Here is a 27,987-nt window from a genome sequence, read left to right as displayed (position 1 = left end):
TGACTAAACCCTAACTAGTTACATATTACGTGTTGGCTTCATGTGGACAGCCACACAATCAATGATATTTATTTAGGGTGCGTTTGGTACGCAGACGGGACGGGACGGGACGGGACGGGACGGGACGGGACGGGACGGGACGGAACGGGACGGGACGGGACGGGACGGAACGAAGGTGTAATTTTTGAAAAAGACATGGGGTATATTTGTCTTAAAATGGTAAAACATTGTGTTCCACAGACGTGGAACAAACCCGTTCCAGGGGGGGAGGTGGAACGCAAAAACACCCAAAATCTGTCCCGTGGAACAGCCCGTTCCACCCATTTTTGGCGCACCAAACGCGGGACGGAACGCCTCGTCCCGTTCCGTCCCGTCCCGTCCCACGTACCAAACGCACCCTTACAACACCGTCAAATTTTTCCAACTGCATAACATAAGTTGAAAGAAATAAATATAGAAATAAATAAAACATGGGCGAGTTCAGTATTACTCGATTTTTAGTGGGTCCAAATAAAATAGAAGTGTTACATAACCTTTCACTCTGTCCGTCGTCGTCACTGCGTTCGAACTGAGAAGTCTAACTATCGCAGAGGCGTTCGTTGCTGTGTGTTTGGGTCAGACTCCGACTAAGAAAGCTAAGAAAATGGAGGACATTGAGGATTTGTTGATTGGCAGCGGAGGCGGAGCTCCTCCCGGTTTTCGTCTGCCAATAAACACCGTCGGAATGAACCCAAAGAAGAAACCCAATCCCAATGGCCGCAATACCAACAAGAAGCTATCTCAAATCCAAGACCCACTCGCTCCTCTCTTTCCCAAAGTCCCTGGCACTCAGGTCTCTCTCTCTAATCTCTATCTCTCTCTCTCTCTCTCTCTCTCTCTCTCTCTCTCTCTCTCTCTCTCTCTCTCTCTAAAGATGGTTTCTTTCGCTAAGTGCTGACCTTGTTTTTCTCTTTTGGCAGACTATATATATCAAAACATTTGGATGCTCACACAACCAGGTCCGTTTTAGGGTTTATTTCTATTGTAATTCAAGTATTTTTTTTTTCTTCTGAAATTAGCGTTGTCATTTTATACTGGGATTACTAGGCAAACCATTCAGGTTGTTGCCTCTACAATTTTAACAAGATGTTATTAGTTTTGGCTTCAAGTTCAATAATAAGGGGCCGGGTTTCGGTTTTTGTTAAGTTTTGATTGTTGAGAATGGTTTGATCGCGTGTGTTGGAAGCCGGATTGAAAGGTTTATGCGGTTTGTGGAAAGAATTATGGGATGAAAACAATACATAAAAATGGGTTCCTTGCTGATAATACATTAATAATAACCTTTAATCGCTCTCATGTCCTACTGCTCTTCAAGCTGTACGGGAAGAGAAGACTGCTATGTTTTTATGAGGATGCTGCACTTTTATTCTCAGCCTTTTTTTATGACATGGGACAGTCAAATTTTCGAGTCAATGGTCATGTGGTACTTTGTCTTCAACATTTTCCTCATCAGAAATCTGTCACTTCGACGGATGAGGCGAATTGTTAGGCAAATGCCATGCATTGGAGAGGGTAAAAGATGATGTTGCAAGGTAAATATGGTTTGCCTCTTCCTTTGCCTTGTCCCTTGGAGATGCTCATGGATTGTCCCATTGGCTTTTGTAACATGGTTGGCTTTCCAATGCAATGATGTAGTGTGCACATCCACATAGGTTGGGAAACAAAAGTTGCCACATAGGTTGGCCATTTAAGCAGGTTCCAATTCCATATGTTTATTATGAAACCGAAGAACTGAAAATATTATTTCATCTATAAAAAGTGCTGGAGGGGGCTTGAAAGATTAGAGAACATCAAATTGAGGGGGTTATATCAGGTTAGCTTCTTAGAATTAAATATATAGAATTTGGTGGAGTTTTAAGTGATCATAAGCTTTGCCTGGAAAGCCATTGGGTGGACAGGATCCTAGTAAAGCAGTTGTTGATTTTCAGGGTAAGTCCTATCAATAGATGATCCACGTGAGAAATGCATGACGTCAACTGGGGCATAAGTAAAGAACTGGCAGTGGCTGCATTGCTTTTCTAGATGTTCATGAAATAAAGGTGTATTCGATTAGATTTGTTGGTAGAAGCTTGTGGATCTATATCTGCCATTTTAGCTATTTGCTGATTATCCTCTCTCATCAACCTTTTTTCAAATGGATCTATTGATAATTTGATACCAAGTTTTAGGTTGTCATTGTGGTATAAGTAGGATTTATATGGTGATAAAGGCCCCTTTTATTTGGTTGGAGTATTAAACTCCTTTGTTCAATTTACTTTGGACCTTGCATCCTTTCCGATGGTACTGTATGGAGTGGTAATGATGGGCTGCTTATTGTATTTCTACATTTTCTTTTCCCATCTATAAAAAGATCGTGTACTGAGAACTTCGCACTTTTAGGGGGATTATCAGTGGATTTAAACTTAATGTTAACTCCAGCTCTTTGTTCACCTTTTTATCCTGCTTGACCATTAATGTTATATTAGCATGAGATCTGGTCATGTCACCATCATTGTTTTCTAAATTTTCTATTCATTAGAGAATGCATTAAATTTCTCATTTTTGTTTTCGCCCCTTGCACTTTGTTGTTGTGTCAGAGTGACAGTGAATATATGGCTGGTCAACTTTCAGCTTTCGGGTATCCGTTAAGTGACAATCCTGAGGAGGCAGATCTGTGGCTCATAAACACGTGAGGATTCTTTTATTTGTCTCATTTTTTTGGTGGATTTGGTCATGCGTTACATTGAAACAATTACGTAATTATATTTTATAATCAAAGGAGGGAGTATTTAGTACTTCAGTCTTTGGGAAATCATTTTGGCACTTGCTAGAATTTAATAAGCAGTTTATAGTTTGTGTCATAGTAGATTTTGAACTTTAGTAGACCTGTTTTAAATGCTATTCCTATATTTAAGTCAACTATTCCATATGTGTGCTTTTTCGCCTTTCTTTTAATGCTGAAGTTTCCTTTGAAGTTGACTTTTTTTTTTTGTTTTTTTTTGTTTTTACATTTAAGATACTCTTTACATGTGTCCAATTTTTTAATTTTTACGAATGATGTCTTTTATTATCTGTTAACTCATAATTCTCCGTATATTTATTTTGTTACTTGATGTAGATGCACTGTCAAATCTCCAAGTCAGTCTGCCATGGACACTCTGATAGCAAAAGGTAAAGGTGCAAGAAAGCCCCTGGTGGTGGCTGGGTGTGTGCCACAAGGAAGTCGAGATCTAAAGGAGCTAGAAGGTGTCAGTATTGTTGGAGTCCAGCAAATTGACCGTGTGGTTGAAATTGTTGAAGAGACTTTGAAAGGTCATGAGGTGCGCCTTTTGAGTCGTAAGACATTGCCTGCACTTGACCTCCCCAAGGTGCGTTTCGTAGATTTTTACCATGGTGTTTGCATTTTATTTTGTTTCCTTTTAAAATTAGTATTTGATTGTTACCCACTCCTGCAATCTGTTTCTGTTTCTACCTTATATTGTCTACTAGTCTAGATATGGAGTTTTTTATTTGAATTTTTTTTCTACAGGTGAGGAAAAATAAGTTCGTTGAGATTCTTCCCATTAATGTCGGTTGTTTAGGTGCTTGCACTTACTGCAAGACGAAGCATGCTCGTGGTCATTTAGGAAGTTATACTGTTGATAGCCTTGTAAGTATCATGCCACTGGTATTTCTTATATTATATATGTTTCCAGTTTAATTAGAATTTTAGCACTGCAGGTGGGACGTGTAAAATCTGTGGTAGCTGATGGAGTTAAGGAAATATGGTTGAGCAGTGAAGATACTGGCGCTTATGGTAATTTGTAGTTATAATTCTATTTTCTTGATTGATTAGTGATTGTGGAAGTACTTGTTTATCTGGAGAAACTTTGCCCCCGTGTTGAAGGTACTTGGTTTTAGTGATTTATACATTCATGTGAAGTAATCCTTGCAAGCATGTTGGATTGACCCAACTATGTAACCTTGAATTTTTATTTATATATTTATTTAGTTTTTATATTTTCTTTTAACTTGTCTTTCTGAAAGTGTTAGAAATTGTAAGATAATTCCCCAAATAGTCTTTAAGTGATTGATAAATTTTTGGGCTTTATAGCTCAAAACGGCAATGTAAGCTTAGTTGTAAACATGTGAAGTATGTTTGAACAGAAAAATAGAGTAAATAATAAGTATACCATAGTCACGTGTGTTGAAATCTTCACAGTTGTAGTATAATTGTTTGTTGGACGTTGGAGGAAAAATCATTTCAGGACACACCAAAAAAGTAAAACTTAAAAGGAAAAAAAAGTCAAAATGCTATTTATGCCATGTTTGTATATTAATAATGGTTGCCCTGATGTTTGCAGGTCGTGACATTGGGGTCAATCTACCAATTTTATTGAATGCAATTGTCGCAGAACTCCCTTCTGATGCAAGCACAATGTTACGAATTGGAATGACAAATCCTCCATTCATTCTGGAACACTTGAAGGAAATAGCAGAGGTTTTGCGTCATCCATGTGTATACTCATTTCTACATGTGCCAGTCCAATCTGGAAGTGATGCCGTCTTGACCGTAAGTCCTAATTTTTTTCTTCTTTTCATAGATGATCACATTTTCTTATGGCTAAGTTTGACTTATCCTTTTACTTTGTCTTCCTAGGGCTTTAATTATAAGTTTAGTATAACAAATCTAGACTTCCGATTACATTAAGGTTGCTTTATTCAAATAGCTATGCTTATTCATTCAGGCAATGAATCGGGAATATACTGTAAGTGAGTTCAAGACAGTGGTAGATACCCTAACTGAGCTTGTGCCAGGGATGCAGATTGCAACTGATATAATATGTGGATTTCCTGGTCAGTATGTAGCTTGATTCTGATATCATGGCTCCTGTTTGTTTTTGTACTTCACATGGATCCCTTTTTTTATACGTACATATTCATTGTTGATCAATTATTGATGTAACATATCTCTAAAGGTTCAATTTGAGATTGTGACTCTGGAACACCAAAAGCAAGATAAAGCACTAAGATTAAGTTGGAAGTTTTGAGAGATAAAATTAGCATGAAAGGGATATAAATGATTCCTGGTGGTAAAAGCACTAAGATTAAGTTTGAAATGTTGAGGGGGATAAACTTAGCAGATCCCTGGAGGTGAACAAAGTACGTTAGAATGTTTTGAAGAGTTGGACACCAAGAAGCCTTGAATACTACATACGTCCCTATTCATGGTATTGTATATAGATATTTTGCCTAATACGCCTGGCTCCAGTGATACCTGATTTTTTAATAGACTTTCAGATATGCTCTGGATAAACTGCAAATATGTCTGGATATGTTTATGGGGCTGAAATTGGTTTTCTTTTGTTCAATGGCATGATCTTTATTTCTTGCTTTTATTAGAGGAAATTAAGGTTCTTTAACATCATATATAATAACGGCAAGTTTGTAGGGTTTTAAAAAATATGTATGAAAATATTTGGTTGCTAATCATCTAATCAGCAAGTAACCAGTATACTCCCAGCTAGTAAAACTTATCTCTCCACGAACAGCGTTAACAATAACATATTCTTGGAGTATCTATATTATTTACAGTTATGGTGGGTGCTTTGGGGCATCTTGGGGGATTTGATTACTTTATTCTCTGCATTGAGCAGTACAGAGAACATTACTTGAGAAGTTTACACTTATTTCATTGCTTCTCAGGTGAAACGGATGAAGATTTTACTCAAACTCTTAGCCTTATTAAGGAGTACAAGTTCTCCCAAGTTCATATTTCACAGTTTTATCCTAGACCAGGTATGATAATATCTGGTAGTATAAAATTTCAGATTTCACTTAATAGGTTGGAGCCAGTCTTCGCCTTTTATATGTTTTAATTGCACCTTGGTCTAAAGTTACTTTGGGGTGCCGTAAGGGGCGTCATATGCACATACACAATGGTTAAAGCATGGTATCTACATATTTCATTGTCCATATATGGGGAGCTGATATAAATACAAAGTTACGATTAAGTTTATTGTTTTTAGACCATGTAACATTATACATCCCCTGCTCAGTTTGATAAAAAAGAAAAAGTGTGCATGGATATGGTTTGAAGCATAGTTTATAAAATACGGGATTAGTATAGCACGCGAACGATATACAACAACAACAACAACAACAAAGCCTTTTCCCACTAAATGGGGTCGGCTATATGAATCCTAGAACGCCATTGCGCTCGGTTTTGTGTCATGTCCTCCGTTAGATCCAAGTACTCTAAGTCTTTTCTTAGAGTCTCTTCCAAAGTTTTCCTAGGTCTTCCTCTACCCATTCGGCCCTAAACCTCTGTCCCGTAGTCACATCTTCGAACCGGAGTGTCAGTCGGCCTTCTTTGCACATGTCCAAATCACCAGAGCCGATTTTCTCTCATCTTTCCTACAATTTCGGCTACTCCTACTGTACCTCGGATATCCTCATTCCCAATCTTATCCTTTCTCGTGTGCCCACACATCCCACGAAGCATCCTCATCTCCGCTACACCCATTTTGTGTACGTGTTGATGCTTCACCACCCAACATTCTCTGCCATACAACATCGCTGGCCTTATTGCCGTCCTATAAAATTTTCCCTTGAGCTTCAGTGGCCTACGACGGTCACACAACACGCCGGATGCACTCTTTCCATCCAGCTCGTATTCTATGGTTGAAATCTCCATCTAATTCTCCGTTCTCTTGCAAGATAGATCATAGGTAACGAAAACGGTCGCTTTTTGTGATCTTCGCTAGATTGCTCCGGTCATTAGTGTGGATAAGTATATAAATGGATAGAGATAGGAAAGCAAACACAAGATGTACGTGGTTCACCCAGATTGGCTACGTCTACGGAATAGAAGAGTTCTCATTAATTGTGAAGGGTTTACACAAGTACATAGGTTCAAGCTCTCCTTTAGTGAGTACGAGTGAATGATTTAGTACAAATGACATTAGGAAATATTGTGGGAGAATGATCTCGTAATCACGAAACTTCTAAGTATCGGAGTGTGGTGTCGTCTTGACTTGCCTTATCTGTCTCATAAGTAGATGTGGCATCTTCTCTGGAAGTACTCTTCCTCCATCCAGGGGTGGTATCTTTAACTGGTGGAGATGCACAAGGTAATGTATCAATTTCACTTGAAGCTTACTTGTAGTTTCAGGCTTGGTCAAGCGCGATACAAACCATGTAGTAGGAGTCCCCCAAGTCGCCGAGCTAGGGGGTCTGCTGAAAGAGGTGACAGACAAGGTAAGCAATCAGAGCTCCGACTGATTGTTCACCTTCTCCCCATCTTGCAGCAGCATGAAGGATAAAGAGAAGAAAAATGAGAAGAGATGATATGAGATACTTTTGCTTTTGAAGAAGTAACTTTCCACAGGCTTATTCTTGAACTGAGCTGGAGGGTTTTCTGGTTTCCTCCAGAGTATAAGGCCGACTGAAGAATTTGAGGGTCAAAACAAGTCCATCAAATCTAGAGTACGTTCCACCCTGCTGATATGGGATACTTTTGCTTTTGACAGAGTAATGGATGTATCGGCACGTGTGCTGTTATGCTTGTCTCCACATGCTTCCTTGTATCCTTCGCACTTGCCCTATCTGTTCCTCAAGCAGATGCGGAATCTTCCCTGGAAACATAAGATGTTGAAGATGAGTACTCGAGAGCAATGCCAGGTAAGTAATCAGGTAAGGGGTTCCAGGCAGTCAGTTCCTGGCTGGAAGCTTGATTCCAAGTGCTGACTGATTGCTCTCTTTCTCCTTGTCTTGCAGGTAAAAACAAGGCCAAAAGAAAAAACAGGGAAAAAGCATGATATGGGATACTCTTGCTTTTAACCCTGATGATATGAGATATTCTTGCTCTAGTATAGCTTGTTTGCAGAGGTATTATCGGGGGGAAAGAAAGCTGAATATTTCGAAAGGCTTTGTTGGGAGTGCCCTCTCAGATATGATGAAAGGTTGAGCATTTTTGCAGGTCTGCCTGTCCGTTGGGGATGGAGGTCGACATATATAGGAGTCTCCCTAACAACAAGTAGTAATGCTATTCCTTTACCCTGCTTGGTCATAGCACGGTAGTGGGAGCTGCCAGTTTCACATGTTTTAACTCTGTCAGAGCACTTTGAAAAAGTGGTCTGTGGTATCTGGCTCTCGAGATTCGGAGAACGATGCCTCTTCGATTTTTGAGAGAGCAATCATGTTGGGGGTCTGACTCTCGAGATTCGGAGAGCAGTGTCTCTTCGATTTTTGAGGAAGTAATCATGTTGGGAGTCTGGCTCTCGAGATTCGGAGGGCGGTGCCTCTTCGATTTTGGAGCAAGCAATCTTGTTGGGAGTGTTGTCTCGAATGTGAGTAAAGGTTGGACATGTTTGCTAGTCTACCTTGCCACGAAGCACAAGGGTTGACACATAGGGACTTTCCAATTATCCAGCAATGGTACTGTTCCTTTACCCTCTCTTCGATTTTGAGAAAGTAGTCATGTTGGGAGTCTGGCTCTCGAGATTCGGAGGACGGTGCCTCTTCGATTTTGGAGCAAGCAATCTTGTTGGGACTGTTTTCTCGAATGTGAGTAAAGGTTGGGCATGTTTGCTAGTTTACCTTGCCACGAAGCACAGAGGTTGACACACAGGGACTTTCCAATTATCCAGCAGTGGTACTGTTCCTTTACCCTTGTGGGTAATAATATGGTAGCTAGACCTTCAAAATTTATGTGTCTAAACTTTGTTAGTGCTGTTTCTTTGCTATTCTTTTACCTTTCTTGGTCAGAGCGATGTAGTGGGAGCTGCAAGCTTCACGTGCTCAACTTTGGCAGAGAACTTTGGCAAAGTGATCTGTGGTACCCATGAGTTATTGTTGCGTGTGGGAAGTGGGTGATTGAACAGTAAGATTCATGTGCTTTCTACTTCACCAGAAGTCTTCGACAGAATGCCCATAATTTCTGCAAAGCTGAGTGTGCGTGTGACAGGTGCTGACAAGGCTAGAAAAGTAGGTGCCTCTTTGATTTCTGAGATCGGCCCTCGTGGTCTCTGAGCAGCCCAGCTTTTGAGAAAGCGAGCACCTCTTCGATTGATTCGGAGAACGGTGCCTCACCGATTTTTGAGAAAGCAATCATGCTGGGGGTCTGGCTCTCGAGATTCGGGGAGCAGTGTCTCTTCGATTTTTGAGAAAGTAATCATGTTGGGAGAGTGGCTCTCGAGATTCGGAGGGCGGTGCCTCTTCGATTTTGGAGCAAGCAATCTTGTTGGGAGTGTTTTCTCGAATGTGAGTAAAGGTTGGGCATGTTTGCTAGTCTACCTTGCCACGAAGCACAGAGGTTGACACACAGGGACTTTCCAATTATCCAGCAATGGTACTGTTCCTTTACCCTCTCTTCGATTTTTAAGAAAGTAGTCATGTTGGGAGTCTGGCTCTTTAGATTCGGAGGACGGTGCCTCTTCGATTTTGGAGCAAGCAATCTTATTGGGAGTGTTTTCTCGAATGTGAGTAAAGGTTGGGCATGTTTGCTAGTCTACCTTGCCACGAAGCACAGAGGTTGACATACATGGACTTTCCAATTATCCAGCAGTGGTACTGTTCGTTTACCCTTGTGGGTAATAATATGGTAGCTAGACCTTCAAAATTTATGGGTCTAAACTTTGTTAGTGCTGTTTCTTTGCTATTCTTTTACCCTTCTTTGTCAGAGCGATGTAGTGGGAGCTGCAAGCTTCACGTGCTCAACTTTGGCAGAGAACTTTGGCAAAGTTATCTGTGGTACCCATGAGCTATTGTTGCGTGTGGGAAGTGGGTGATTGAACAGTAAGATTCATGTGTTTTCTACTTCCCCAGAAGTCTTTGACAGAATGCCCATAATTTCCGCAAAGCTGAGTGTGCGTGTGACAAGTGCTGACAAGGCTGGAAAAGTAGGTGCCTCTTCGATTTCTGAGATCGGCCCTCGTGGTCTCTAGGGAGCCCAGCTTTTGAGAAAGCGAGCGCCTCTTCGATTTCTGAGATCGGCCTTCGTGGTCTTTGAGCAGCCCAACTTTTGAGAAAGCAAACGGCTCTTCGATTTCTGAGATCAACCCTCGTGATCTCTAAGCAGCCCAGCTTTTGAGAAAGCAAACGCCTCTTCGATTTCTGAGCAGGCGCCTCTTTGATTTCTGAAGCTCCGTCGAGTGCAGATTTTTATAGGGGCTGGCATTAAGTTCCAAAGCACACTTGAATCTCCACCAGTAGAAGCTTCATTCTTGCACTTCTAAGATCTTGATTTGTCCGACCTCTTCTCTCTTCAACACCTTTGAAAATGTCTGGCCCCTCCGACCGTCGTTTTGACTTGAACCTTGTTGAAGAGGCAGCCCCGCCTTCTCCAGACAACATATGGCGCCCATCCTTCGTCTCCCCAACTGGTCCTCTTACCGTTGGGGATTCCGTGATGAAGAATGATATGACCGCTGCGGTGGTGGCCAGGAACCTTCTCACTCCCAAAGATAACAGACTACTTTCCAAACGGTCTGATGAGTTAGCTGTTAAGGATTCGCTGGCTCTCAGTGTTCAGTGTGCAGGTTCTGTGTCTAATATGGCACAACGCCTATTTGCTCGAACCCGCCAAGTTGAATCATTGGCGGCTGAAGTGATGAGTCTCAAACAGGAGATTAGAGGGCTCAAGCATGAGAATAAACAGTTGCACCGGCTCGCACATGACTATGCTACAAACATGAAGAGGAAGCTTGACCAGATGAAGGAAACTGATGGTCAGGTTTTACTTGATCATCAGAGATTTGTGGGTTTGTTCCAAAGGCATTTATTGCCTTCGTCTTCTGGGACTGTACCGCGTAATGAAGCTCCAAATGATCAACCTCTGATGCCTCCTCCTTCTAGGGTTCTGTCCAGTACTGAGGCTCCAAATGATCCCCCTCCGGTGCCTTCTCTTTCTGGGGCTCTACCGACTGCTGAGACTTCTCCTAAGCAACCTTTGTGAAGGCTCCCTCTTGTGTGTTTATTTTGACTCATGTATATGTACATATTTGTAGCTTATCGGGGATATCAATAAATAAGCTTTCCTTCATTTCAACGTATTGTGTTAAATACACCAAAGCCTTCTTCGCTAAGTTCTTTGAATTTTCTTTTGTTGAAGCTTGTATGTTGAAGCTTTCTGAGTGGAGCATGTAGGTTGGGGTAGTGTTCCCTTAATTTCCCGAGTGAGGAAAACTTCTTGGTTGGAGACTTGGAAAATCCAAGTCACTGAGTGGGATCGGCTATATGAATCTTATAACGCCATTGTGCTCGATCCTGTGTCATGTCCTTCGTTAGATCCAAGTACTCTAAGTCTTTTCTTAGAGTCTCTTCCAAAGTTTTCCTAGGTCTTCCTCTACCCCTTCGGCCCTGAACCTCTGTCCCATAGTCGCATCTTCTAATCGGAGCGTCAGTAGGCCTTCTTTGCACATGTCCAAACCACCGTAACCGATTTTCTCTCATCTTTCCTTCAATTTCGGCTACTCCTACTTTACCCCGGATATCCTCATTCCTAATCTTATCCTTTCTCGTGTGCCCACACATCCAACGAAGCATCCTCATCTCCGCTACACCCATTTTGTGTACGTGTTGATGTTTCACCGCCCAACATTCTGTGCCATACAGCATTGCCGGCCTTATTGCCGTCCTATAAAATTTTCCCTTGAGCTTCAGTGGCATACGGCGGTCACACAACACGCCGGATGCACTCTTCCACTTCATCCATCCAGCTTGTATTCTATGGTTGAGATCTCCATCTAATTCTCCGTTCTTTTGCAAGATAGATCCTAGGTAACGAAAACGGTCGCTCTTTGGTATTTCTTGATCTCCGATCCTCACCCCTAACTCGTTTTGGCCTCCATTTGCACTGAACTTGCACTCCATATATTCTGTCTTTGATCGGCTGAGGCGAAGACCTTTAGATTCCAACACTTCTCTCCAAAGGTTAAGCTTTGCATTTACCCCTTCCTGAGTTTCATCTATCAACACTATATCGTCTGCGAAAAGCATACACCAAGGAATATCATCTTGAATATGTCCTGTTAACTCATCCATTACCAACGCAAAAAGGTAAGGACTTAAGGATGAGCCTTGATGTAATCCTACAGTTATGGGAAAGCTTTCGGTTTGTCCTTCATGAGTTCTTACGGCGGTCTTTGCTCCTTCATACATATCCTTTATAGCTTGGATATATGCTACTCGTACTCCTTTCTTCTCTAAAATCCTCCAAAGAATGTCTCTTGGGACCCTATCATACGCTTTTTCCAAATCTATAAAGACCATGTGTAAATCCTTTTTCCCATCTCTATATCTTTCCATCAATCTTCGTAAGAGATAGATTGCCTCCATGGTTGAGCGCCCTGGCATGAACCCGAATTGGTTGTCCGAAACCCGTGTCTCTTGCCTCAATCTATGCTCAATGACTCTCTCCCAGAGCTTCATTGTATGACTCATTAGCTTAATACCCCTATAGTTCATGCAATTTTGTACGTCGCCCTTATTCTTGTAGATAGGCACCAAAGTGCTCGTTCGCCACTCATTTGGCATCTTCTTCGTTTTCAAAATCCTATTGAAAAGGTCAGTGAGCCATGTTATACCTGTCTCTCCCAAAACTTTCCACACTTCGATTGGTATATCGTCTGGGCCTATTGCTTTTCTATGCTTCATCTTCTTCAAAGCTACAACCACTTCTTCCTTCCGGATTCGACGATAAAAGGAGTAGTTTCTACACTCTTCTGAGTTACTCAACTCCCCTAAAGAAGCATTCCTTTCATGTCCTTCATTGAAAAGATTATGAAAATAACCTCTCCATCTGTCTTTAACCGCGTTCTCTGTAGCAAGAACCTTTCCATCCTCATCCTTGATGCACCTCACTTGGTTTAGGTCCCTTGTCTTCTTTTCCCTTGCTCTAGCTAGTTTATAGATATCCAACTCTCCTTCTTTGGTATCTAGTCGTTTATACATATCGTCGTAAGCCGCTAACTTAGCTTCTCTGACAGCTTTCTTCGCCTCTTGCTTCGCTTTTCTATACCTTTCACCATTTTCATCGGTCCTCTCCTTGTATAAGGCTTTACAACATTCCTTCTTAGCCTTCACCTTTGTTTGTACCTCCTCATTCCACCACCAAGATTCCTTTTGGTGTGGGGCAAAGCCCTTGGACTCTCCTAATACCTCTTTTGCTACTTTTCGGATACAACTAGCCATGGAATCCCACATTTGGCTAGCTTCCCCCTCTCTATCCCACACACATTGGGTGATTACCTTCTCTTTGAAAATGGCTTGTTTTTCTTCTTTTAGATTCCACCATCTAGTTCTTGGGCACTTCCAAGTCTTGTTCTTTTGTCTTACTCTTTTGATATGTACATCCATCACCAACAAGCGATGTTGATTAGCCACGCTCTCTCCTGGTATAACTTTGCAATCCTTACAAGTTATACGATCCCCTTTCCTCATTAGAAGAAAATCTATTTGTGTTTTTAACGACCCACTCTTGTAGGTGATCACATGTTCTTCTCTCTTCTTAAAGAAGGTGTTGGCTAAGAAGAGATCATATGCCATTGCAAAATCCAAGATAGCTTCCCCATCCTCGTTTCTCTCCCCAAAACCATGGCCACCATGAAAACCTCCATAGTTGCCTGTCTCCCTGCCCACGTGTCCATTTAAATCTCCTCCTATAAATAACTTCTCCGTCTGAGCAATTCCTTGCACCAAGTCTCCAAGATCTTCCCAAAATTTCTCCTTCGAACTCGTATCCAACCCTACTTGAGGTGCGTACGCACTAATCACATTGATAAGTTCTTGTCCTATTACAATCTTGATTGCCATGATTCTATCTCCTACCCTCTTGACATCTACAACATCTTGTACCAAGGTCTTGTCCACGATGATGCCAACACCGTTTCTCGTTCTATTTGTGCCCGAATACCAAAGTTTAAACCCTGAGTTTTCTAGATCCTTTGCCTTACTACCAACCCACTTAGTTTCTTGTAGGCACATAATATTTATCCTTCTCCTCACCATAACTTCCACTACTTCCATAGATTTTCCCGTTAAGGTTCCTATATTCCACGTTCCTAAACGCATTTTGCTCTCTTGAACTCTACCCTTCTGTCCTAGCTTCTTCACCCTCCCCCGTCTAATAGGATCAAAGTACTTCTTTTGTGTGTCCCGGGTAAAGTTGATAGGAGCATATGCTCCCAAACAACTTTGAGTGGAGTCGTTCGAAAAGAAGTTTCTATGGCCCCCTTGCTCATTTAACACTGCATCCGGGTGCCGATGGAGATACAGCGACCCTTGCTCACTTATCACTGTGCTCGGGCCACACAGCGCGCCACTTACGGGTGACGCCCTAGCTTTAGCGCGATTTTGTTCTGGATTCATTTTCATAAGGATTCGACGTGATCATGGAGTGCCGGCTGTCGACTACCTGACGCCCTCCCCCTCCTCCTTTATCCGGGCTTGGGACCGGCCATGTAAGACATAGGCGGAGTTAGCACGCGAACGATATGTATGTGTAAAAATTACACGTATTAAACATAATATTAATATTTATTTATTTAAAATATTATTGTTTTTTTCCTATAATAAGTTAAGGTACATGTCAAATACGTAAATTTTATATGTATTATTGAACAGTGTGAAAATTATACGTATTAAACATGAAAGTACATACATGTGTAATACTGTATCGTACGTGGAGTTTTAAAAACATGTATCTTAATGATTCACTGAGACGTACAGTAAATGAAAGTAGTATTCAAAAAATACGGACTTAAGTGCATAATATACGATATTACTATATTCGTGGCTGCTACTATTGTAGAAACCATGCTTCAAAAGTTTTGTAGGACAATGTATCATGGGAAACAGGAAAGTTAAGAGTGCTTTATTACTTTTTTTTTTTGGCAAATAGTCACTGATGTTGGACAAACCGGACAAAAGTTGCGCCGTACCAAATGTATGCAGGACCAGAAATAGAGAAGATAGGAATGAAGAAAGAAATAAAAAAATGGGATAGGAGAAGAGAGGGCGGAGAGGTAGAAGAGATAAGGTAGAGAAATAATTGGAGGGTATTTTAGGTAAACTTATTGCCAATCAATATGCCAAACCTAAACCATAAAGCAGCCTATGTAGAGACAATCCTACAAGTGTGATTTGATAGCTACAAATTTTGACTAGAGACATATTATTAGTTTTGTGACCCCAAGGGATTGTTTCTCCTTTCTCTGTGAAAGTCGCAAATTGTTTTGTATAAGGGCAGGAAGGCCAAAATTATGTGGGCTGTCCTGTTGGCGCTGGTTGGTTTTGTGTGCTCTTCTCAACAGCTTTCCCTTCTGATTGTTCATCGTTTGATGCATAAATGGTCTTTGTACATGTTAAAATAAATAAAGAGTTACCTACAGATGTGCTCTAACCACTTGATGGTATTGTTAAATTTCCATAACATTTTACTTACCGAAACTGGTGTAGGTCTGGGAAGGAAAATGTTTTTAACCGAAAGTGAGGATGATAAGTTAGGTGTTGCACTATAGTACAGAAATCATTTAGCTAATACATAGATTTTTAATTGGCTTTTGTGCTTTATCTTGTTTGTAAATTTAGGAACCCCTGCTGCAAGGATGAAAAAGGTCCCCAGTACTGTAGTGAAGAAAAGGAGCCGTGAATTGACGTCTGCTTTTGAAGCTTTCGCACCATATGTTGGGATGGAGGGCAGGGTGGAAAGAATATGGATAACTGATATTGCTACTGATGGAATTCACTTGGTAAGTATATGTTTTTGTCGACTCAACGTTTGATAATAATGAAGTGCAATGTTATGTGCTGACGTAGTGTTTGTTATTTCAATTTTGGCGCCAATGATCTTTCGGTCTAGTAACACCATGTTGGCCATTTTAGCCAAGAGTTTTCGGGTTTATGACGATTCTTCAATCGAGGAATGAAGTGAAGTGATTTTTTCAATTTTATGTTCTATGTTTGCCCCAGGTTGGCCATACCAAGGGATACGTGCAGGTGCTTGTAGCCGCTCCAGAAAGCATGTTGGGGACTTCAGCTATCGCGAAGATCACATCGGTAGGAAGGTGGTCAGTTTTTGGAGAAGTGATTGAGACCATCCCTCACATAAATGATAAAACAGCTTCAACAAACGAAACGCGTAGTCAGGAAAAATGTTTTCCAGGTGCCAACAATTGTGAGACTTGCGCGTGTTCAACAGAGCCAGAAACTTGTGCCTGTGGACCGGAAAGCTGTGGAGGACAGGCTACCTCGGGAGAATGTGCCGTAATGAAGAATGTCGTTCTGTTGGAAGATCGGAATAACAGAAATCTGCTTGGATGGTTACTGAGGAAGCGAAAGAATCAGGTTGAGAAACGCGTGGAGAACGAAATCGGCTTGGGATCCCAGAAGAAGCAAGAGCAAGCCCAAGGAAGATTGGGTGAATGGGGTTTTGTCGATAGGGCTCTTCTGGGCGGGATGCTCGTGAGCTTCCTGACAATCGTAACCCTACTAGTACATCTCGGCTTTAGGATTCCGTCGTCTAATTAATTAGCGAACATTGGCTGTACTAATCCAATTTTTGTCGAGGATTTTCATGGAAAGTTGGCCACATGAGCTTGTCTGTATCTTCAGAAATATAATATTTTTGGTATGATTGTAATGCTGGATATAGAGTGTGGTTGCATGCAAGTTGTTGTAACTGCTTTTCTCTTAAGTGCTTTTCTTCACTTGTAATTGAATCTGGATCTGATTTTTTGTAACTGAAAGCTGAACCTGATGGAAATAAAAGTCTGGAAGGTAGAGATAAACGACCTGTTTGGAAATGCTCTAAAAGTAACTAAAAGCGCTTTCAGATCACGAAAGTTGTTCTAACTATGTTTGCTAGATATAAAAGTGCTCCTGAGTTCAAAATAGCTATTGACGTGTTTGCTGGATGAAGCACCAGGAAACACTTTCAAGTACTTTTCCATGAAGCATTTGCATATTTATTAAAAATTTCAATGTGCTAATAAAAGCGCTTTTACATAAACTGCTTACGAGCACAAGTGTTTCTTAAAAAAAAACAGTTCCAAACGAGATAGAAATCTTAAAAGAATTGACTCTACGGATGGGATTGACAAACTGGATGTACATATTTTATTTAGTTGGTTTATTTACTAAGTAACCTTTTTCTTCACAAGAATGAAGTGAATAATCAAGATAATTAGCTGCAGGTAATAGTTCCAGTTTCATAGTAGCATATCTGACTTGGATGGCAATCTCTTGAAGAAATTAACTGGTGCAGAAGGCATCCTGCTCCTGAATCGCGGATGCCGAAGCAAGTAGACTCCGAGCAGCACTGCCACGATCTGGAACGGAGTAATGTATATGAACACGGCCCAGATCAACGCGAAGATGATGAAGATTGCTGTTGCTCTCGGATCCCTCCAGCTTAGTAATGATTGGGCTCTTTCCCCTTGGGTTGCCAAATCTCCAACCACCGTCTGCACCCTTCCCGCCACGCTACGCAACCTGTCGTACCTCATCCTCACAATGTCGGAGGGTCGACTGGTGGGGAAGCTGTCAAATTCCTCGTCCAACTCATCCGGATGGGTGTACTCTGCCTGTGAAATCCGAGCATCCATGTGCGGTGGGCTCCTTGGCCTGAACCTGTAGTTCCATATGCCAATGACAAAGAGGTAGAGGAAAATTGTGGGCAGTATTAGTTCTGGGTAGCAAACTAATATCACAAACAAGATATGGACGAGGCACGTTGTGATCGGGTTTCTCCAGCAGCAAATGTCGTTAAACCATCTGCAGACAGTCGTGACACCGGAAAGAACCGACATTATGCGATGGAAGTTGGCTTTGCTTCTCCTCAGACTAAACATATGGTAGTCTATATCTAACATGTACTCGACAATCTCCCGCCTGAGCGGTGGCTCTGAACGGGCTAGCCTCATCGATACAATTTGCATTGCTTGGTGGCGGAGCCAATCAACGTACCTAACAGGTATAGGTTGGATATAGTGCATCTTCGGAAGCAATGGTCTTCCATATTGTGCTACCATGTTAACCCAAGCAGTGCAAGTGAACCTCAATGCTAACTGAAGTTCCCCGTGCTTTTTTAAACCCGACGGTGTGAGGATCAGCAGGGGATAGAAATGCGTATAAACTCGATCTGTTTCTAAGGTCGATAATCGAATTCTCACCTTCCCAATCCTCTGATCTCTCGCTTCTTCCTTGCTTCCGTTGAAATGGCAGTTGTCGAAAACACCAATGGTGATGACAGTATATGGATCATAAACTTCCCAAGTATACTGCTCATTCCAGCGAGGAGTCAGTGTGTCGAGAAGCGTTCTGGTTCGCACCCACTTGTTTCCGTACTTGGCCACGCAGTACGCATCAGTAGTCCTACCCTCCTTTCCCTTCATAGGCAGCAAATTTTTGGCACTCAGGATCCCAAGCTCAAGAATCCCAATGCCTGGTTTCCTCAGGTGCTTGGACGACGGCTGAAGATCGCTGCTAAAGTGAGTGGACTCGTCAAGAACATGATAACCGGCCTCTAAACAGATGCGGAGCTGAATCTTGCTCGAGAACTTCTCCTTCTTCTTTTCACTTTCTTCTTCAGCAGCTGCTGAATGCTTGCGGAGATTGAACCATTTAGGCTCGGGGAGCTTATGAGTGTGAGTCTCAATTCTCTGAGGAACGTCCTTAACCGAAAGAATCAGGTTCCCTAATACCTCATCCTTTCCACCAACCCTATCATCGACTGATATAATTATGTATTCGTCGAAAGGCTCGGAGGCCACGAACATGAGCTCATCGTTCCAAATGGGGTTAACAGTGCGCACTTGGGAAGGCCTTGAGACTCTGAGCTGATTCCCAAGCTGCACCTTGACATATGTCTCCAAAGGACGGTTTCTGTCGGAAGGGACAAGATCCTGAGCCTGCAGAACTTGAACTCGAAGGTAATATAGCTTGGGGGAGAAGTAAACCTTTGAGCGAGTGGAGGCCAGATTGACGTGGCCAATGTCGTGCGCATCGGAATGCCAGGCGTCGGGAAAAGACTCGTCGGCCTGAGTCCCCACCCAAACAGCAAGCATAAGCTCTCCTCTCACCTTGTGCCCGTGCTTGTCCTCCAACCTGTACCACTGGGGAGCCAAAGGGCTGTCGGGCGGCACGCGAAGGGGGACTTCGGTGAGGTCGAAATGTACTCTCCCCACAAAATCATCCTTGCCAAAATCCTTGTCTTTGACGGCGACTTCAAGCTGATTGGATTGCAGGCGCTCTTTCGAGAAGGCGAAAATCTGGTTCCACACGGGGTTCTGGTTCTTATCCAAATGCTTTGTCACCCCTTTGTAGTTGCCGAGCTTCACCTCCACATAAGGATCAAGGCTTCCTGTAACATCCATGGTTGGAAGATCTCTTGCCTTCACCACACTCACATACAAGAAGTGCATCTGCTCAACCAGATCGTATGTGCTCGAAGTCTTGTCCCCTCCAAATCCAAACCCTCTGTACCGCCGCGCTGCCAATGGTGGACTTGTCTCCACCAGGGCGAATTCCGGGTTCTGCCGCGGAGCCTGCTGCTGCATGTGCATAACCGTGGCAGGACCCGCACGGGCAAAATCCGTCCTTGTTTCGACGGTGGGCGCCTTCTCCTTCATGTGGGATGTCTCAAATCCAGACCCGTATGACATTGGAGGAGGTGGATAGGAACCACCGCCGCCACCGACACCGCCTCCGCCTCCCGTCCCAGTACCGATGGTGTGGAAAGTTCTCACTTCCTTTTCCTTCTTCTTCTTGATCTTCTCTCCCCCAAACTGGCGGTGATGAATCTCCTCATCGATCCTATTAGTATTGATTTCCTGCAGGGGAGGAGGAGGAGCAGCCTCTGCAGCACCACCAGTGCTAGCAGTAACAAATTCATCATTTAGAACTGGCGGTGCTTGCGGTGGCGGAGCAAAGTCACCGTTGCTGCTGTAATCTTGAACAGCGTAGATTCTGAGGGCAATATCGCCTTTGACATTGGAGAAGAGGCCGCGTTTATCAAGCGGGTAGCGCTGGACGGTGGCCTGAGACTCGGAGAGAGGGACGGAGTCGCCGGAGATTCGCACACGGCCGAGGAAATTCTTATGGTGTCCGGTTTTCCTGTCATTGTAAACGACAACGTCAACGGTCTTGTGGGAGAGGTGAGATGGGTCGTCGATGTTGAAGACGAGCTTCTCGTTCCAGTAAGGATTGAGGTCTTTGGGCTTGGTCTGAGTCCGCTGCCGCTGCCCCTCGAAGTCGACCTCAACGAAGGGACTCGCAAACCCGTCGCCGTCTTTGGGCATCAGGTCGCTTGCGTCGTGAACTTCCACCACGAGTTTATTACTGGCCATGGCTAGCTCGGCGAAGCTCAGAGGAGGTTGTCTGGTAAAATGGAAGGGTAGCTAGAAGGAGTGGGAGTGAAGGAGAAGAAGAAGACAGAAGTGGTGGGGGAGAGGAAGAGTTGGCGGAGGTGGTGGAGATGAGATGAGGGTATTCATTTGGAGTAGGAAGACAGAAACAAATGTTAGAAAGGTTGAGAGAGAAAAGTGTCGAGTCGAGGAGTTTGGTGGGGGAGGAGTGTGAGGTGGCCCTTTTGGATCATATGGCATATTTGACAGGGAAAGATTCTGGTGGTGGTGGCGGTGGGTGCGTTTGTGCTTTTAGGAAATTAGTAGACATTTTATAATGCTCTGCATATTCATGCAAAGTGAATTAAAGTGATTTTAACGAAAAGTTTTCAGTACTGTTTATTTTAATGAAAAATTATATTTTTGTACTAAAAAATCAATCCAAGTACTATTTACTTTACCATTTATCTTGTTAAGTTTTCAAGCTATTTTCATTAATTTTTCTTCAAAGGGAACTTTAATGAAAAGTTCCCGGTACTGTTTACTTTAACAAAAAATCATATTTTTACACTAATGTTGTCGACATGAATCTATACCATACATTTTAATTCGACAATCGCGACAAGTGGTTCAGTAAAAAAGTACGAATAGTAGCTCCTTAAAGGCAAAAAAGAGTAAGTCTTAGGTTCGTATTTTGTAGGTTGTGAATCTACTTGATCGTGGTCACAAGTTGTAAGAGTATAAACATGAGAGATATATGCCTATATATATTGTGACGTCTGCTCTCACATATGGGTGCTCTATTCGGAACTAAGTCCTATTCTTGGTTAGAGCGTGTAATAATCTAACAGAGAGGAGAAGAGTCCCAGTGCGCAGAGATCACGTCTTCAAATGGAGGTTCATCGGGTTGGTGAAATTGCAGTGCTTTTATATGGAAAAGGTTTTGTGCTTTACTTGATTGATTACTGCAACTTAATCTTGTTTTTGGCTATAAAAGTTTAACACGAGTAGGGTGCAATTCTCAACTAACCTCCTTCGGATCGGAAGATGTTGATAATTGTGGTTTGTCACTAGTTATCTCCTTTTTCAAAGGAAGAATTTTTATATCGGCATGGAGACATTACTATTTCCTGTAGAAAGGAAGTATGGCTAGAAAATATTTACATATTTAGGAATATAACAAAAAAATGTTCTCTTAATCATCAGGTAACAAAAAATTTATGTTAGTATTCTAATTCTCAACTCTTGGTATCAAATTTAACGAAAAATGATCATGAATTTTTAATCATCAAGTGACCAAGAGAACGATACTTTTATCAGATTTAAACTGTGTAGAACAAATAGATATATTTTAATATTTTAATTCCACCACCCCTATCATATAGGATGAGGCTTGAAGTAAATCTCAATCACTAAAATCCATAATCTCATCCCTCTCTCTACTACTATTGAATTTTGAGAGAGATGAGGTAATAATAGTGGGAAGATGCTAAAATAATTGTTAGTGAAACTTGAAAGCGATCCTTCATTCATTGATGAAACGAACCATCCACACTTTTGCCAAAAGCAACGTATATAAAATAATTGTTAATGAAACTTGAAAGCGATCCTTCATTCATTGATGAAACGAAACATCCACACTTTCCCAAAAGCAGTGTATCCTTGCTTTTTAGCGGGTATGTTATCCACAAACTTCATTTTATTTGACACGTATTATTTATTATTTATTATTTTTCTTCAATTCATTTAAAAAGACGATTGAAAAAGACGATCGAAAATTAAAAAGATATATGAACAGCAAAAAAAGCACGTATGAATAACGCATCCCTTTATTAATTCGGATCTCTCTCTGTCCCTGTCAAGGAATTAGGCAGATCCATTATTTTTCAGTCATTTCTTCTAACTGTGGGTGTCAATGTTGTCAAGTCTTTTGGCCTCAAAGGTCAGCAGTATCATAATTCTCCCTTTGCCTAAAAGAAAGTAGATATTCTTTACATGGAAAAGAAAACATGTCACAAGGAAAACTTGATCTCGCTTACGAAGGAAGTTTTCTCTAGATGTCTCTTTAACAAGTTTTTTTATTTTTTATTTTTTATTTTTTTATACTTACGTGACTGTTTGAAGACTAAAATTTGTTAATTCATATTTTGCGACTCCACAAATCTTAATAATTTTTATTAATTCCCCCCCCCCCTTGACCTTTTTTTAGTATTTAATTTTCTTGAACTTCAGCAAAGATAATTTTCAATAGTCAGAAAAAACATTTGAAGAGTGGGATAGAGACTCTAAATCTAGATATCGTAGAACAATAATTTTTTTTTTTAATTTAAACTTATTTGACGACTCTATAGAGCACAAAAAAATTTAGGGAACTTTAACGAAAAACACCTGGTACTGTTCACTTTAACGAAAAACCACATTTTTATACTAAAAAGTCAATCATGGTACTATTCACTTTACCCTTTATTTTGTCCTTATCATTAAAACTCAAAGTTTTCAAGCCATTTTCATTAGTTTTCCTAAAAATTTATGTGGCACTTCAAATTTAGTTTTGTGACCTCTTTTAGAGATGTTGTGATATACAAGTAAAATTATTTGCCAGAAAATTAATTTCTCAAAATTCTAAAGAAAACGTAAGTTCTTCAAACTCAAGATTATGATGTGCCTTAACGCTGATGATGGGAGTAATCAATCTTTTCTTAAAAAATTTCTTACTGTACGGAATGAGATGGCTCTTTGAAACATAAATATTTATTTTATAATTAATTCACCGAAATAGAAAATTGCATAGGCAGATAAAGAACAGAAAATTGTCTTCGAGATGAGGCGACTCAGCTGAATTGCTTGACTGCCTTTATTGCATACTATATTCACAGTTGTGGGTTTGCTTTTTCAAGGATATACACTCAGCAAAGCCCATCTTTCTTTATTTTATTTTACTTTATTTAATCAAATATATATTTTATGTTTCAATTGTGAAATGTAGGACGAAGAAAACCAGGTTCTTGTGGTGTGCCAGTTTGACTGGCACAAGACTTTGGTGTAAATAAATTACAATTTGGTCATGTGCTGATAGCTCACACAAGGTAAGGTGTGACATCAGGTTGTTACACAAAACGTTACATCTACCAAATTATATATTTGCTTTTGTAATAAATGATTGAAAACGTAAGAGGATGTATACAAAGAGAAGCGGTCTTATTTTGTTTTCTTTTTTATTATGTGGATAACGTTACATCTACCAAATTATGTATTCGCTTTTGTAATAAATGATTGAAAACGTAAGAGGATGTATACAAAGACAAGCGGTCTTATTTTGTTTTATTTTTTATTATGTGGATTCGAGGGAAGGGAGGTGGGGGTTTCGAACTCGGGTGAGTGAAATCAAAAGATAAAGGCGATCTTTCTTTAGTATGAACACATACGTATGTGATCGTTTTACTAAAAAAAATAAGAGTCTAGAGTTTGTGAAGTAATTCATATTTGTGGAGGTTGAGTACATGAGAATTTTACAATAGAGTAGAAATCCTATTACACTAACTATTGGACTATGACACACGCAATAATTTCTAAAGATAGTACATAAATGTTACATACGCTTAACTTGTTGAGCGAGTTATAAAACCCTTACTAGCAACCGCCTTTGTTGGAATATTTGCCAATTGGTCCTCAGACTTTACGAGTGAACTGAATAATCTGGTACTCCAATCTCTCCTAATGAAGTATTTGTCCACTTCAAAATGCTTGGTACAATTATGTTGAATTGAATTACGTGCAATATCAACAACTATAGAGAATCATTGCAAATCCCCGGAGCAAATCCTAATTCAGTAAGCAATCTCTTAAACCAGAACAATTCACATAATTCATTTGTCATGCCCAGTGGCGAAGTCAGGAATTGGCGAGGGAAGAGGCGGATTTAAAAGGGTGCAAGGTTAAAGAATTATGGAGACAACCAAATCATTTTAGATGGTAGAAAATATTAATGACGTTCATAATTTATCAATATTAATTACGAATTGTGACACTATGACGAACTTAGTGAAAACAAATTCAAATTCTTGTACTCTTTGACAAATTTAATAATTGAGTACATACATGTGGTTTGGTCGGCTGTACATATGTAATGGGTGCATATGTATGTCGAATATGTAAAAATGTAACCATATTGATGATGTGCAATTGTTTTAAATTGAGACATATAGTGGGTTGAAGAAAAAGACCTTATCTACCAAAGCGTAAACTAATATTTAACTAGCTAGCATACATAAAAGAAAAGAAGACTGGATACACTAATTAATAATTAATTAACCTTTCTTATTATCTTTGGATGTCTCAGTTTCAACGGAGGAGGAGACGAGAATAACAGAGCCAAACAGAAGGCCTTGAAGAATCAAAGCCTTGAAAACCTTTCATAATTCTCTAACTCTTGTGCTAACTGTCAGTTTCGATTCTAAAATGCTAGCACTCATGCATAAGAGTTAGAGAATCATAAAAGAAAAAAAAATAGAATGAAATCAGTTCCGACTCAAAAGGAAAAATCAAAGTCTTGAAATGAGCTCCTATTCTATATTGAAATTATTAGGAAAGTTCTGGCCTTGAAATCTTTTAAAAAATCCCACGAGAAAGAAGACTACAAGGATGTTAATTGTCAATGATAAGTCCTTGACGATCACGTGCTACTAAACGACAAACAAAGCAAGGTCTCATGCTATCAGTTTTTAATAGAAACTAAACGCACCGTTCTACTTAAAAAAAAATTATTTGCCCAAAAAATTTAGGCCAAATTAGATAAATGATTCATGTGGTTATAAGGTATTCGGAAGATAACCCTTGTGCTAAAAAGAACTCGGATTTAAACTCCTGTGTGTACTCCGCTAACAAATTTAATTCAAAAGTCTATCTATTAATACATGTGTAAAATTGTACTTTGACATGTGCCTCTTCCCCATCTCTTTGCTCTCTCTGTAACACACATCCCCACCAATACCGCTTGAAGCAGGTTACTGAGACGCTGCTCCTTCACCTCAACCGGCAATAAATCATCAATCTCTTTCTCAATATCAAATATTATCTCATCAACTGGTGCATCCATATAATTTCCCATACTTGAAGCTGCCTGGATGGTTGATTCTATTAATTCATTTAGTCCCTGCAATACAAAAGTGTTTCAATTAAAGCACGATGATCACCTGGTAATTAATATCATCAAATGTTCTAAACTACAGCCTTCTTGCCATTGCAAATCAAAACCACAGGTTTAATATATCAAAAAACTTGAAAATCAAAATATATATTCTTGTCATACTCGAGATGAGGCCTCCTAGTAAACAAAGGCGTCTACATTTGTCGATAGGCATCTTGCATTTTTCCATACAGTTCGATAAAGAAAAGGTTTTGTGTGATTACCTGGTGTTTAAGAGTAGCTAAACTCTTTGTATGCGTTGGAGACTGGGATGACTCCATTTGATGGAAGAATTCCAAGCAGACCACACTTTAAGGTCTGCCATGAAAAAGCTCCAATGATATAGAGGACTAGAACATTGAGCATGTCCTGCGAGAGGACAGCCTTTCAAGCCTTTCAATTTTTGCTGTTCGTAGAAAGCAATGAGAGGCCAGTCTTGAAGCTTCCTGCTGATCTCAATGAAGGTTTTCTCAGAATTGGTTTTGTGAAAATTCAAATTACAAAGAGAGCAGAGAGACGAGGAAAATGGCACATGTCAAAGTACAATTTTACCTATGTATTAACAGATAATTAACGAAAAAATTACTTATGGACAAGAGCTGGTTTGGTATTGCTGTGCTTTGAAAAAAAGCTGCTGTGAGAATAAGCGGCTGTAAAATAAAGCAGCAGAATGTTTGGTAAACTTTTTTGTAAAAGTGCTTTTGGAAAAAAAAAAGCAGTCTGATAGTGAGTCTTTTCATTAAAGAAGCACTGTAGCTCCGTGTGCTTTGAAAAAAAGCTAGTTTTTCAAAGCTGCAAATAGCAGTTTCAGCTTTTTCCTTTGATTTCAGCTTATTCTCACAGCAGCTTCCAAAATAAGCCTTTTTTTTCAGTTTACCAAACACCTAAAACTTTTACAGCTTTTTTTCATGAGTGCTTTTTTTTTAAGCACCTCACTCCCAAACTAGGTCTAAATTTGATGACAGACCAGGATTTTTAAATCCGAGTTTCTGAATACGATCATTTTTCCGATTTGGCAAAAAATTTAGGCCTAATCGGATAAATGGTCCTTGTGGTGACAAGGTAATCGGAAGATAGCCCTCATGGTAAAAAAATTAGGATTTAAACCCTTGTGGTGCTAGTCCGTTAGTAAATTTAGTCCAAAAGTAATTTTTCCGTTAAATGTATGTTAATTAAAAGGTAAACATGTACTTTAACTTGTGCAACTTCTTCTTCCTCACCTCTCTAGTTCTCTGTTAAATACGGGATCAAAGATTTACATTTCTTCAAGCACCACCCAGGAGAGAGAGACATTACTGCTCAAACAAAAACCCTGAAATCTGAATCGTTTCTTCCCCAGGAGAGAGAAGTTTTGATTAGGGATCCAAATCTTGTTGTTGCCTGCAAATTCTACAAAACCCAGAAGAAGTGCTTCTTCTCCAATCACTTGTGAAGGAAGCAAGAAAGCTTCATCTCTGATCTGGGTTTTCAACATCCTCTGTTTCTTGAGCTTTTTTCTGATTTTTGTTTTTCTGGAATGCGGTGGAAAGATTCAAACTTTCTCGGAAAATTGGAGTCCTTCTTGGTTTTGGACTCTAGGTTCGTTTACTTTTCTGGTTAGGACGATGGAGCAGGTGTGCAAGCTCTGCAAAAAGAGCTTCTTGAGTGGCAGAGTCTTGGGAGGTCACATGAGGTGCCATGGAGCAAAGAAATCGGCTAAAACTGAGAAAAATATCGAAATGTGCAGAGCACATTCTGAGGTTGAAGACGATGATTATGCTGGTTATGGATTACGAGTGAACCCGAAAAAGTCCTGGAAATTTTCAGGGCACTCGAAGTACATGAGGAAGAAGAAATAATGAGATGCTATTTCTACAACCACCATTATTTCAAAAATAACCTTGATATTTTAAAATTCTTAACAATAAATAAAAAAGAAAATTACAATTAAAAATTTATTTTGTTTAATCTGCTTATGATTTATGAAAAAAAAATCATGAATTGGGTCTAGTGCTCCTTATCAATGAAATTTTTTTTCGGTGATATCAATGGAAAAGCTTGAGATCTCATAGTTTTTTGAAAATTTCCCTTTGGATCCTAGCTGGAGAAGGTTGTCGTGGGTTGGATTTGGACGAGAGAAGCTGTCGCGTGTGGGGTATGGAGAAGGCTAGACGTTCCAGTTCGGTTGCGTATATGGAGGAATCGCGCGGGTCGCCTTTTCTCGGACCTGCAGGAGGCCGGTCTGCAAATAACAGTTCGTGGGTCTTCTAGCCGTGAGTTTTATCTTCGCACGAAAGAAGTGGAGGCCAGCGGGGAGCAGTGGTGGTCTTGGTAGATATGGAAGAAGAAGAAGGTGAGGAAGAAGAAGGTGCACAAGTTAAAGTACATGTTTACCCTTTAATTAACAGACATTTAACGAAAAAATTACTTTTGGACTAAATTTACTAACGGACTAGCACCACGAGGGTTTAAATCCTAATT

At 40.6% G+C, this 27,987-nt stretch overlaps 2 protein-coding genes across 3 annotated transcripts; one reads left to right on the top strand and one right to left on the bottom strand.

Moving 5' to 3' along the window:
- Positions 1-515: 515 nt before the first annotated feature.
- Positions 516-16,802, top strand: LOC126602249 (uncharacterized). Of its 2 annotated transcripts, XM_050269078.1 has the most exons (11): positions 517-832; positions 960-998; positions 2,616-2,707; positions 3,137-3,386; positions 3,548-3,667; positions 3,739-3,814; positions 4,362-4,570; positions 4,746-4,854; positions 5,704-5,796; positions 15,589-15,749; positions 15,970-16,802. In XM_050269078.1, the coding sequence occupies exons 1-11, from the start codon at positions 644-646 to the stop codon at positions 16,525-16,527; spliced, it is 1,896 nt and encodes a 631-aa protein (XP_050125035.1). In that variant the 5' UTR covers positions 517-643; the 3' UTR covers positions 16,528-16,802. The 2 variants fall into 2 exon arrangements, with proteins under 2 accessions (XP_050125036.1, XP_050125035.1); XM_050269079.1 differs by lacking the exon at positions 5,704-5,796 and having other exon boundaries at positions 516-832.
- Positions 16,803-16,941: 139 nt separating this feature from the next.
- On the bottom strand, positions 16,942-20,648 carry LOC126602245 (FT-interacting protein 7). Its single transcript, XM_050269072.1, has one exon. It carries the CDS (start codon positions 20,343-20,345, stop codon positions 17,208-17,210), a length of 3,138 nt encoding a protein of 1,045 aa, XP_050125029.1. The 5' UTR covers positions 20,346-20,648; the 3' UTR covers positions 16,942-17,207.
- Between the last annotated feature and the right edge of the window lie 7,339 nt (positions 20,649-27,987).

This window comes from Malus sylvestris, chromosome 15 (assembly GCF_916048215.2).
Source record: "Malus sylvestris chromosome 15, drMalSylv7.2, whole genome shotgun sequence".
NCBI classification, from domain to species: Eukaryota; Viridiplantae; Streptophyta; class Magnoliopsida; order Rosales; family Rosaceae; genus Malus; species Malus sylvestris.
This window is presented reverse-complemented; position numbering and strand designations above follow the sequence as displayed.